Source organism: Equus przewalskii, chromosome 22 (genome assembly GCF_037783145.1).
Source record: "Equus przewalskii isolate Varuska chromosome 22, EquPr2, whole genome shotgun sequence".
In the NCBI taxonomy this organism is placed as follows: domain Eukaryota; kingdom Metazoa; phylum Chordata; class Mammalia; order Perissodactyla; family Equidae; genus Equus; species Equus przewalskii.
The window spans coordinates 6,023,300-6,035,977 of record NC_091852.1 but is presented as its reverse complement, the minus strand read 5'-3'; the positions used below and the strand labels follow the sequence as shown (position 1 = coordinate 6,035,977).

Sequence of the window (12,678 nt, the reverse complement as noted above, 5' to 3'; positions counted from 1 at the left end):
ACGAAGAAACTGGAGGGATGAAGATGTTTTGCTTCTCTAGGGTCATAGCTGTCAAAAGTTCCACATCCTCCCAAATTCCAAGATTCTTTATCTCAATAACCAAAGATGACTGATTATTTTCAAGTTGATTTTCAAAGATACGAACGTTTTATATCTATGCAGATTGAAGTCTCGGAAGGAGAAAAAAATACACGCTTCTATACTAAAATTTCATCACCAGGAAAATCTGGATCAACACTAAATTGACTCCTTTATGTTTCTCTTCATCCTATTAAAAAGTTTTTTTTTTTTTAAGTTTGAGGTTGTGATACTTATTTCCTCCATTGATGGCTCCTCAGCAGGCCCACTGATAGAATCACTACTTGACGACCAGAATAGTTGGTATTGGTGAGTTGGCTCGTAGAAAGTGCACTAAACTTGTGGATTGATAAAGTTTCGAGTCTCAGTTCAACTATTGCTGTGACCACGGCGAAACAATGACCCAATCAGCTTCACTTGCAAAACGGGGACTGCAACCGCCGCTTTTCTCATGACCGGGACTAAATAAGATTCGGTACTTAAGCACAATTCCAGGCACACAATGTTAATTTAACAATTTATTACTTTTCTCAACCGTTTCTCCAAACGTTCCAACTAATCGTTAATATCCATTCGGCCTCCAAACGGGCCAGGAATTGAGCAAAAGGAAGAGGCCTGCCTGGGGGATGGGGGTGGGGGACCGCTGCCCCGCGTCGCAGTCTGGGGGTGGCTCGGACCCTTGCACCAACACCGGCGGCCATAATGCTCGTCACGGCCCGGGGACACCGGGGCAAGGCGTTGCCGAGGGCGTCTAGCCCAGTCTTCGCCCCGGGGTAGACGAAAGGGGCGGGAGCCGTGAGGGCAACGCCGTACACCAGCCGGAGTCACGCACGCCAGGCCCCGCGCAGGCCCACTTGCCCGAAAGGAGGGTGGGAACACCAACAAAATGGCGCAGCCGCACGGTTCAGGGTGGACAACTCCCGGCCGCGCGCGCCGCAGCCTTCCAGGCAGTTTCCTGACCTTCGGAACCGGAAACGGGTCCCGGGCGCGCGTGGGTGGGGCCGCCTTCCCGGAAGCGCCTGCGCCTGGGTCCGGCGCGCGGCTCCCGGTCCGCGCCGCTCGCTGTGTGGCGGTGCTGTGGCCGGGGGCCCGGCGTCGGGCCCCGCTCTGGGCTCGCGGTGCCGCCCTGGGAGGCGGGCCCTGTGAGGGCAGCAGTCCCACGGCGGGCAGGGCGGGAGCCGGCCCTTGCCCCGCCTGGAGAGGGAAGAGAGTTTGGCCAGCTCGCGGGCCAAAGCGTCGTTCCCGGTCCCAAAGGGGAGGGGCGGGATGGACGGGCTCCTGACTCCCAGGGAGTCCGCAAAATTCGTTGCGGAAAACAGCCGAGATGTGTTCATTGATGGCGGAGGCGTGCGGAGGGTGGCCGAGCTGCTGCTCGCCAAGGCCTCGGGGCCCGAGCTGCGCGTGGGAGCCTGGAAGGCCCTCCACGAGCTGAACCCCAGGGCGGCCGATGAGGCCGCGGTCAACTGGGTGTTTGTGATAGACACGCTCAACTTCTCCTTCTGGTCGGAGCATGACGAGCACAAATGTCTGGTGGGTTACAGGGGGAGCACGTACAGTGGGTACTGGTCCCTGTGCGCCGCGGTCAACAGAGCCCTCGACGAAGGTTGGTGCTCCTTCTCCGGGTCGGACCCAACAGCCTTTGTGGTTTCAGTTTACTGGGAGGGTGCCGAGGAGCGGGCTGGGAGATGGAACAGTGTGTTAATAAGGTGAACTTGAACTTCTTCGTTGTCAGTCCCTCTGCTTGAGATAAAGATATGAGAAAAGGCTGGTATTAAATCTTTATTCAGTGGGAAATATCCTGATATTTATCATCATCGCAGCTAAGTAGAAAACTCAGTTTTCTAAAGAACGCCACTTTGATGACATCTGAAGAACAAAGGGACAGGTATTATAACACATTTTACACAGGCAAAATACATCGGATGTAGTATGGCAGTTGTTAGAAATGAGTGAATAGGTACAAACAGCAAATAGAAAGTGAGGGGTCTGCTTCTGATTTTTTATTATCCATCCACCTGTAGTGTATTCCTCTAACATTTAGTTGGTTTCATGTTAATTGTATTTACAACAGACAAGGGTCTAATGGATATAAAAGTACGACACTGTTTGCATTTTCTTTTCTCCCTAAGGGATACCAATAACGAGTGCTTCGTACTATGCCACCGTGACCCTCGATCAGGTCCGGCATGTCCTCCGTTCTGACACGGACATTCCCATGCCTTTGATAGAAGAGAGGCATCGGATTCTCAACGAAACCGGGAAAATTCTGCTTGAAAAGTTTGAAGGTTCTTTTCTTAATTGTGTCCGAAAAAGTGACAAAAGTGCACAGAAGTTACTGAACCTGATAGTTGAAAGCTTTCCTTCTTACAGAGATGTGACTCAGTTTGAGGTGAGTTGCTTCTGTCAGAGATTTTAGGATTCTAAAATCCTATGTCTTCTCATAGTTAACTCTTTTCCTTCCAGAACCTCTTTTGAGAATAAAAACTTAAATTTTGAAGTTCGTTCCTTATGGACAATAACAAAATTAAGCAGTGTTTCAAAGACATTGCTTCTCTTATGTTTTGTCGTTTTTCCTTTGTCCTTTAAAAATGTCTCAAACCTAAAGAAACAATGGACCTTCAACGTGATGTTGTCTCTTAGGGATAATGAGGTCCTTTCAGTGCTTCAAAAAATTTACTTCACTGGATGAAAATCAGAATACTGATTATACTAAGTTCTCTCTAACAAAAAGTATTTTTTGCAAAGTTCTAATGTGTATATACTATGTTGTCTTTTTCATGCACAGGGTACTTTAACAGTATTATTTGTTTTATGGTACAGGAAAAATTTAAATAGATGTGCTTTTAAAATGGTGAACATTGTGTATACCCTCCCTGTGTACACTTGGATTTTGTTTTTGTAAAATTCTTTTGGAATCCATTATCACTATGTATTTTAACTGTGAAGTGGAATTGAAAGCAACTTCGCGGGAATGACATGGTATAAATCTATTGAATAAGTTAATACTTATGTCAAATTGAAATTTTAAAGCTACACTTTTATAATCAATTCAACAACTAAAATTACTAATAATATTGTTTAAATTGCTCTTTAAGATTTACAGGATATTTGCACATACACTTTCGTTTGATCCACAGATCAGCTCTATGGGGCCCAAGGACAAGGAGCATTATTGTCCTGTCTACAGACTGGGAACCAAAGTCTAAAAGAAAGGTTAACTAGTTTATCTTAGGTCATTTAGTCAGGAAATAGCTTGCTTTTCCATCCTACCATAAAGTAAGAAATGCCTGATTATGTATGTTAAGAGTCTTTTCATTGCAAGTGACAGACACAAAACTAGAAAAAACTTAAGCAGAAAGAAGAATTTTTGGATGCATATTGGGGGTAGGAACATCCAGGGTCAAGGACTTGGTGCCATCAGGATTCAGTCTCTCCTCTGCTTCTGTTGGCTCCATTTTTGTCCTACTGCCAGACCAACTTTCTCCATGAAGGATAAAAGTTCTGTGAATTTTGCATCTGGTGTACTGCTTCAGACACCAGAGAGAGAGAGAGGGAGACATTCTTTCTCAGTTCCTATTGTAAAACTGGGCAAGGACTGACTGAACTGGCATGGATTATGACCAGTAAGTGTGGCTGCTGCAGGTGTGGATGGGGCTGAGGCAGCTCCTAAAAAAGAGGCCCTAGGCCACTGCTGAACTTCATTCTGTTCTGACTAACCATTTTGCTAATGCAGAGGTTCCTTTGAGATTTATCTTTATCTTCAAAGTATGTCATTTCAGCCTTGTTTCTCAAGAAATTATGGATCAAGTTCCTTGGTCCGTCATTCAGGCCATCTAAATATATTAAATAGTCTGTAAAAGAAATCAAACTGCCATTAATGTGACGAAGAATCCATGTATTCCAGAATCAACACGGTTGAAATTAAATTTAATGTGACTTCAGGATGAAATGAATTCGGGACACCGGGCTCTTTATTTACTTTCAAGTTGTCCTGACTTTTTGTTTTTCTGGAAGAAAGGAGTGCAGTTGTTTTAGATAATAATATTGATTAAGCATTTTATGAACTTCTATTTTATTTACAGCACAGTGCTTTTGATTTGCTTTGCTAAAAATTTCAATTTTTAAAAACTGATACCGGGATATAGATTAATCTTGAGGCTCATGCATTTTAAAATGAAAATTAGTACCCGAACCATTTCCCATCAGTACTGTACTCATTTCTAAAATACATTCTTATGGAAAAAATCTCCAAAATGTAACAAAAATCATACTTAAGAATTTTGACACTTTCTTAAAGGAGTATTACATTTTTTTCATTTATTTCTCCATAAGATTATCATTAGTGTTACCCAAAAGCAGTGTATTTTTGTAACTCCTGTGATTCCTGACATAACACTGAGCATATAGTGGGTGCTCACTTAACACTTTGATTAGTCAATTTACTGTTATGTTTGCATAATTTACTGTTATCTTTGTGTATTCATTTAAAAGATACACAATTAAAGCACTTCATGCAATTCCAAATCTGGAGGATTTCTAAAGAACTTTTGGGACTGCTTTTGAAATTCAGGAAGTGTTAAAATCAAATATATCTTTTTATCCATATTTTAAAATTGTCTTAATTCCAAAAGTAAAACATATTAGTTATATAATTTGGAAAGTACAGAGAAGCAGTCTCTATTGTACCAAGAGGTAACCACTGTTCAGAATTTGGTCTTTTTCTGTATGTGTGAGTGTGTATACCCATGGCCAGGGGAGAATTAGGATCAGGCTATGTAATATGTTTTAAAATTTAACATATTATGAACATCTTTCTATGTCAATAAAAATTCTTTCATAGCACAGTTTCTTTTCACAGTACCATTTTTACTGGCTTTACACTATTCCACTGCATAGATGTACAATCCCATGACTATTTGCCCAAACTATTTTACCACAATAATTGTGTTTGATATGCAGTTTTATTTATTTATTTATTTATTTTTGAGGAAGATTAGCCCTGAGCTAACTGCTGCCAATCCTCCTCTTCTTGCTGAGGAAGACTGGCCCTGAGCTAACATCCATGCCCATCTTCCTCTACTTTATATATGGGACGCCTACCACAGCATAGTGTGCCAAGCAGTGCCCTGTCTGCACCCAGGATCTGAACCGGCGAACCCCAGGCCGCCGAGAAGCAGAACGTGCGCACTTAACCGCTGTGCCACTGGCCCAGCCCCTGTGACTCTGATTTAGAATATATAGTAACTATGTAAAAATCCTGATTAATAAATTAGCTTCCTTAGACTATCATCTTTACTCTGACAGAGTGATAAATATACATGGAAAACAGGAGCTTCTTTGATATTTTAATCACTAACATTTTATGTACTCTTAAGCATTTGTAATTCTTGCCCTTTCTAGTTTGTTCATGATAAATTTGTTGAAGAAAATCAACTCGTGGTCATAGAGTTTTTTCACTGATGATTATTTTTTTAATGGTACTATTTTGAAAATGTTTTACTCATAAAGCAATATTATGGAACATATAGGAAATTGTTATTTTAGGATTTCCTGGTATTTTTGGTGATATCAGTTAATATTTTAGAGACATAGAATTTGATTACTAAAATCATTTGATTACTAACATCATATCAGTTTAAGACAATGTTTTATAGATGATTTGAATTTATTTTTAGATTCCTCACTTAAATCTTACTATTTTTTTTAGTTTTGAGGGTATTATAATCTAATCTTTATGATATACTAGTTGGCTATCATGGAAACAGTGGTCAGGATGTGACAATTTATGTTTTGTTAGATGCTAACATTTTTGTATATCTCTGGTTCCTAGATTTTTCTGTTTATGCCTCTTGTTAAACATGGGAGATAATAGTTTCTATCATAGTAAACATTGTGATGTAATAATTGTGTTTGATATACCGTTTTATTTTGTAAATTAAGATTTATGTCTTGCTGTTGAATAAACTAGACGAATTAGAAACTAGTTATCATATATAAGTTCAGTTTATGTAGAGGAACAGTTGTCAAGTTGTCATATTTTGATAGGTTTGGGAGTATAGGTTATTCCCAAATGATGTAAGGATACTTCTGAATGATTTGTTCCCCCAGCACTTCATTTAATTTACAGACTTAACATCATGTCAAAAAATGAGCATATGTCTTTGCCCTGGAAAACAAGATACTGAATTTCTTAATGGTAGCCTTAGAAAATTTAATTTACTTAGTAAAAGGAGGTCTGGGTTGATTGCAATAGGTATTCCTTAAAGTTAAGCAATATTAGTTTATTTCTTCTTAGGACAGAGTATCTTTGGAGGTTTTTTAGTAAGTAAAGGAATCTATATTATCATCTTAAGGAATTTTTGTATGGAACCTTTCCTTGAAGAATTTAATTTCATTTTTAATTTAATTATTTGTCATTTATCAAAACATTCTCTGAGGTGGTCAAGATAAATTTTGGGAGCCTGTAATGCTGATTATTCTCACTTAGCAAACAGTTACAAGAGATGATTTGAGGTTATTACTGTTGGTTTAGGACTTGGAGTATATTGTAATTGTCTGGTTTTTCTATAGTCTGTGCTGATCTGCGTTTGTAATTTTATAGAGAATTTTTGAGTTAAATTATAACCCACTATCTTATAATGCTTTTTTCCATGCATAAATATAATCCATAGTTTATTTTGTTATATGACTTTGTTATATTGACTTTGACCATTTCTAAAAATGGTAGACTGGATAAATTCTGGCTGTTGATCAATTGTGTGTTCATCTCTGAAGTAAGTTAATCATTACTAAAAGGAAACAGTTAAATGAATATTGTGATTCTCCCTCAGAGATGAGTTTAGGGATGATTATTTTCCTCTTTATACTCTTCTGTATTTTATACAATTAACGTGAGTTATGTTGCAATCAGAAAATATATATTTTTTAAATTAAGAAACTTTCTAAAGAAATACTATCTAGCTATTAAAAATAAGCAGGTAGATTACAGTGACACAGAAATATGTATATGAAGTAATGCCATTGAAAAAGAACACTAAATAGTACCATGATTACGTACATTGTAATTTAGTGCCTTGAAGAATATAGGAAGTAAATTTAGAATGATAGAGATAATTTAATATTTATCAGACTTCCTCCTTTTTTTACTGTAAAAGTTCTATAAATTCTTACCCACAGAGTAAGATTATTCTTGAAAAATGTTTTCAACGTGTGTCTTTTTTAAATAGCATACTTAAAGCTTTCAGATACCTAAGTAACATTTATATTCTCTTCATTCATCAGGGGAAAAGAATTTCCTTTTACAAACGGGCCCAAATCCTTGTAGCAGATACATGGAGCGTATTAGAGGGAAAAGGAGACGGCTGCTTTAAAGACATCTCCAGTATTACTATGTTTGCTGACTATAGATTACCTCAGGTTCTTGTTCACCTGGGAGCCCTGAAATATTCTGATGCGCTACTAGAGAAACTTCTCAAAGGTTTGCCAGCTTTATTAAGACATTCTTTATCATACTGTGACTTGTTGAGTCTCTGTCTAATTTCTTTCACAAAAGCTCCTTTCTTTAAAAGAAAGCCCTGTTTATTGTTAAAAGGACATGTCAAGAAAAATCCAAGGGCAATTAAAATACAGGCAAAATTGCTTTTTGTTGTTTACACTGTAGAATGTGGATATTGTGGGAAATTGCACTATTTGGACATGATAATTTCAGAGCCTCGTAATAAAATGAAACCTAAATTTACGTTACATGAAAGTGTGCAACACTAAGAATTCATCAGGTGTAGTATTGAAGAGCGTTGGTTAAGCTGAAGAGCACACTGCATGGTGAAATAGAAAGTGGGCTGAGAGCTGGGTAAGATGTACTGGATTTTGAGACAGGAGATTCCAAGATCTGCTGCTGGGTTATCTTGCTCAAATTGCTCACTGTTCTAGGTTTATTTATTTACCGTTAATGGATTTGATTATTGACTCTTAAGAGTGGGAGCCTTATTATAATATATGAGTATAGATAATTATGTTTGTGTGAAAATTAGCTTTTTGTTTTTTAAACTTTTCTGTGTATAAGAAAAATAATTGTATAATTTTCATGTTAATATCTCTCTTTGGGTGCAGTATTTTCAGCTACTTTTTTCTTTATAATTTCAAAGAAAGTAGTTTTTATGACTGAATAATTTTCTCTTGTGAAATAGATTTCAATCACCCAAAATAAGAATAACACAATATAAAGGTACCATTATTCCTCTGGTTGCTTCTACTAGGTTTTTATGCTGCCTTGGGCAATCCGTTTTGTCCTTCTGTTTCCTTATTTGAAAAGTAACAAGCTATTTTATGTCATAATGCTCATGTTCTGGGTCATTAATTGTTGGATACCTTTAAATGGAACAACATCTAGCAGTCGGGGCATTGACGCACAGCCGTGCTCAGCTGATTTTTTTTTTGCCGTTGTATACACTGTTCATTCCTGTCTCTAAACATTCCCTTGCCTGGTTTCCCTACCCAAGTTTTCTTTTTTTCAATTCAAATCTTACATATCCACAAAAGCTTAGTTAGCTCTGCCACATAGCTTTTCCCAACTCTTCGTGAGTTATCCATCTCCTTCTCTTGAATTTTTATAGCACCCAACTGTCTCTGCTACTGTGAGAAAAACCCTGGTGAGAAGAGATCATTCAGCATAGTTGAGTCGAGTTGTCTGGATTTTTTTCTGCTATCTGTTTCAACTCCAGAGGCTCTTTCCCAAATGTCCCGCTGCAGCTGTTACTGCCTCCATTATGTTCAGCTTCTGAAAGGATACTCTGCGATCCTTAGCTAGTTTGACATAGGGTGAACAAATTTCTTTGCCCCTTAGTTTATTTAAGCAAAGTTGGATTTTTTTCCCCCAAAAAGTACTTTACTAGCAAACTAGAGGAGAAACAGAAACTATAAATATGAAGGAGCACACACAAGTATAGTACACTGATTTTTAAAAACTACCTTAAGTGAAATCTAGAACCAGGTGGCTTGACTACATGAGGTGGAAGCTTCCTTAACTGGCCTCCAATGACACTTCTTCCAAACCTGAGGATGTGCTGCACTTACATTCCCTTTCCTCTTCCCGTCTTCTGGAATCTCCAGGACAGCTCTTGGAAGGCCTACCCAGACTTCTGTCCATTTTATCTTTAACCCATCTCTTTACCAAAGGCATATTTTTTAGCCAGTTATAAAGACTGACAATGCAATCTGGCTACATTTAGATTCTTCCCTGTGATTCTAGGGCCGGCTTTCAGGCCTCATACATTGACCATGTTACCCTCCCGGACTCTAACCTATGTTTGTCAGTCCTCTCAGATAGTTTCATTCTTTTTCTGTTTCAAAGTCCATGTCCTATCCCATACTGTGAGTTGCTGTATTACTTACTTTATTAGGTTCCTAAGGCCAAGATAACAAGTTACCACAAATGGATGGCTTAAAATAGAAATTTATTCACTTAACAGCTTTCAGAAGTCTGAAATCAAGGTGTTGCAGGGCCATGCTCCCTCTGAAGACTTGGGAAGAAGCCTTCCTTGCCTCTTCTAGTTTCTGGTGGCTCCCAGCAGTCCTTGGCGTTCCTGGGCTTGTAGGTGCATCACTCCAACCATGGGGGCCTTCCCTGTGTGTCTCCTCTGTCTCTTTTTCTTATGAGGACTCCAGTCATGGCATTTAAGGGCCACCCTAATCCAGTATGACCTCATCTTAACTTAATTATATCTGCAAAGACCCTATTTACAAATAAGGCCACATTCACAGGTACCAGAAGTTAGGACTCGAATGTATCTTTTTGGGGGACAGAAGTCACTACAGTTATTTATTGCTCTGTAAAAAATTATGCTAAAATTTAGTAACTTAAAACAACAGACATTTATTATCTCACAGTTTCTGTGAGTTAGGAATCTGGGTGCTGCATAACTGGGTACCTCTGGCTCGAGGTTGCAGTCAAGCTGTCAGCTGGGGCAGTGGTCTCATCTAATGGCTCTACTTGTGTATCTGCCTCCAAGTCACTGTCATGGTTGATTTGGCAGTTCTGGCAAGTTTACAGTCAAGTTTGGAGGAATTGATTAACAAGAGAACTGAAGAGGAAGGGGTGGATTTGTATGCCAGCTCCTGGGCAAAGTAAGGAAATGGAGGGTACAGCTCGTGTCTGTTCTTCTCCCTGCCCCAGCGACCAGTGCCTCAGCCCTGGGGAGACATGGATAGAGGGGACATAAGTAACACTACTCAAGATCTCAGATAACAGAGTGGAACCCAGTGGCGCTGGGCATTTTCCCTATATCTCAATGGATGACAGGGCCTGTTGGGTACTGTGAAGCTCTGTGCAAGGGTACAGATTGGTGGTCAGAGGTCAGATATAGCCTGCACATGTGTTTTGTTTGGCTTGAAGAGTGCTTTAAGCAATTTTTATTTATTGATTGATTGATTTTGAGGAAGATTAGCCCTGAGCTAACATCTGCCGCCAATTCTCCTCTTTTTGCTGAGGAACACTGGCCCTGAGCTAACATCCATGCCCATCTTCCTCTTCGTTATATGTGGGATGCTTACCACAGCATGGCTGCCAAGCAGTGCCATGTCTGCCCCCGGGATCCAAACTGGCAAACCCCGGGCCGCCGAAGTGGAACGTGCACACTTAACTGCTGCACCACCAGGCCAGCCCCAGCAATTTTTAATTAGTTGTCAACAATTGACAATTAAGAGGTTTCACATGAAAATCAAACTTTCTGACTTCTCATGTAAAAATAGAGAAATATTGAAACATTAGGTCTACCTTTAGACAGGGCAGCACATGCTCTCCAGTTCACCACAGTTTGCATCTGGCTGCTGCATTCACTTACTCTGTCTGCCTGATCCTTATAGGCAGTTGAGTTGATGAGCCCAACTCTAGTGTCTGTGGCAAAGCACAGCCAGGGCCCACCCTGCAGGATCAGATATACCCTGGAGATGGACGCTGAATAGACCGCAGGTCCTATGGGAGCTCTCAGCTCCATATTCAGGTAGAACTGACTAAAGGATCCTGAATCTAAAGAATGATCATGGTTTTCCTTGCTCAAGTAAGTAGCTTTGATTTCTCAGGTTCTCTTTGATGCACCTAGGGTTTACCCAAGACAGTGTTCAGTTCTCGATGAGGAAGGGAGGTGGTATTTATTTGGCTCCGTAGGAGTCCTCCAAATTTTGCAATAATTTTTTTTTCCTGGCATCAAACCCAATTTTAAATCTTTTCTGTTCAATAATTTAATAATCTTGCTGTCATGTTTTAAAATTTATGGTTACCCCACATTCATTTAGCATATATTTATTGCAGAGCTAGTATGTGCAAGGTACTATGCTAGGTCCTAGGAATACTGAGACAAAGAAGCCAGACATGGTTCTTATCCTTGTGGAACTTAACTTACAGTTTTGAATTAATGTCTGAGTTTAGAGATGGTTACATTACTGAAAATAAAGTCTGAGGTTTACAGTTTTAAAATGAGCACTATTTAAATACTGTGTTTTGTTCCACAGTAAAGTTCTGAGTAGATTTTATGTTGTTGACTCTTAGTGCTTCTTGCTCTGTTTTTCCCCCTTGCAGGAGAAATGCTCTCATATGGGAATAGGCAAGAAGTGGAGATCAGAGGCTGTTCACTTTGGTGTGTTGAGCTGGTCCGGGATTGTCTTCTGGAGCTTATGAAGAAAAAGGGTGAAAAAACTAGTGGAGAGATCAATTCCATTCTTCTGGATTATTACTTATGGGACTATGCCCGTGATCACAGGGAAGATATGAAAGGAATTCCATTTCATCGCACACGTTGCATATATTATTGACTCAAAGTGTAAACTGATCCAAAGAAAACTCCTTGCATTTTTATATCCCATAATCATTTGTACAATTTTGCTTTGCTATTCAAAGAAGGTGGTAGAGGTTACAGCAATAAGAAAATTGAATACCCAATCTCACTTAAAAAATTTTCCTAACGTATCACTCTGTATACACAACTTTTTCTTTGGTCTGCTTGTTTAATTTTGCCTATATTTTTCTTTTCTGTGGTCACATGACAGAAATAGTGAAGGAACTTTAATGCTTTCTTCAAATCTCAGATTCTTAAAATTAATCATGCCTTATAATGTGATTAATCTTAAGTGGTAATATTTCATCCATTCAATTGATCTCTTTTCTCAAGGTGTAGTAGTTTTCTATATATCTTAATCATTTGATATGGGGGGGTCTTTGCTGTATGAATGCTGCTGCTGTTGTAAAAATGAATCTTGACAGCTTATTTTAAACTTTTTATTGGTAATGACAGTGGATTTTTTTACATATGATTTTCAGTTTAGGATATCTGTCTAGTATTTTTTTTTAGAGTAACTATATTGGAATTGAATAAAGATTTTTAAAACTTTTCTTAAACCTGGAATGGATTATTTCATTAAAATGGAGTTTACCACATATAACTTTTAAAGGTTTACAATGCATTTGATTATTTACTTTATATTGCAGAACTCTCATTTCCCACCTTCACCCCCACCTTCCTTCTAAGGTAATCTTTTTTTCAGACATAGGGACTTTAGTTTTTGTTTTGTGTTTTAGGTATCTACTTTGTCAGCTCACTGTGAATCAGA

At 39.1% G+C, this 12,678-nt stretch overlaps 1 protein-coding gene across 2 annotated transcripts; it reads left to right on the top strand.

The window, feature by feature from the left end:
* The first annotated feature begins 930 nt into the window (after positions 1-930).
* On the top strand, positions 931-12,466 carry QNG1 (Q-nucleotide N-glycosylase 1). Of its 2 annotated transcripts, XM_008541104.2 has the most exons (5): positions 931-1,681; positions 2,208-2,467; positions 7,360-7,555; positions 9,546-9,667; positions 11,651-12,466. In XM_008541104.2, exons 1-5 carry the CDS (start codon positions 1,345-1,347, stop codon positions 11,747-11,749), a joined length of 1,014 nt encoding a protein of 337 aa, XP_008539326.2. In that variant the 5' UTR covers positions 931-1,344; the 3' UTR covers positions 11,750-12,466. The 2 variants fall into 2 exon arrangements, with proteins under 2 accessions (XP_008539326.2, XP_008539325.2); XM_008541103.2 differs by lacking the exon at positions 9,546-9,667.
* The last annotated feature ends 212 nt before the right edge of the window (positions 12,467-12,678 follow it).

Coding starts and splice junctions, on each gene's coding strand:
- QNG1 (XM_008541103.2), top strand. CDS start 1,345: ATGGACGGGCTCCTGACTCCCAGGGAGTCCGCAAAATTCGTTGCGGAA. Junction 1,682..2,207: donor CAACAGAGCCCTCGACGAAG/GTTGGTGCTCCT, acceptor TTTCTCCCTAAG/GGATACCAATAACGAGTGCT. Junction 7,556..11,650: donor ACTAGAGAAACTTCTCAAAG/GTTTGCCAGCTT, acceptor TCCCCCTTGCAG/GAGAAATGCTCTCATATGGG.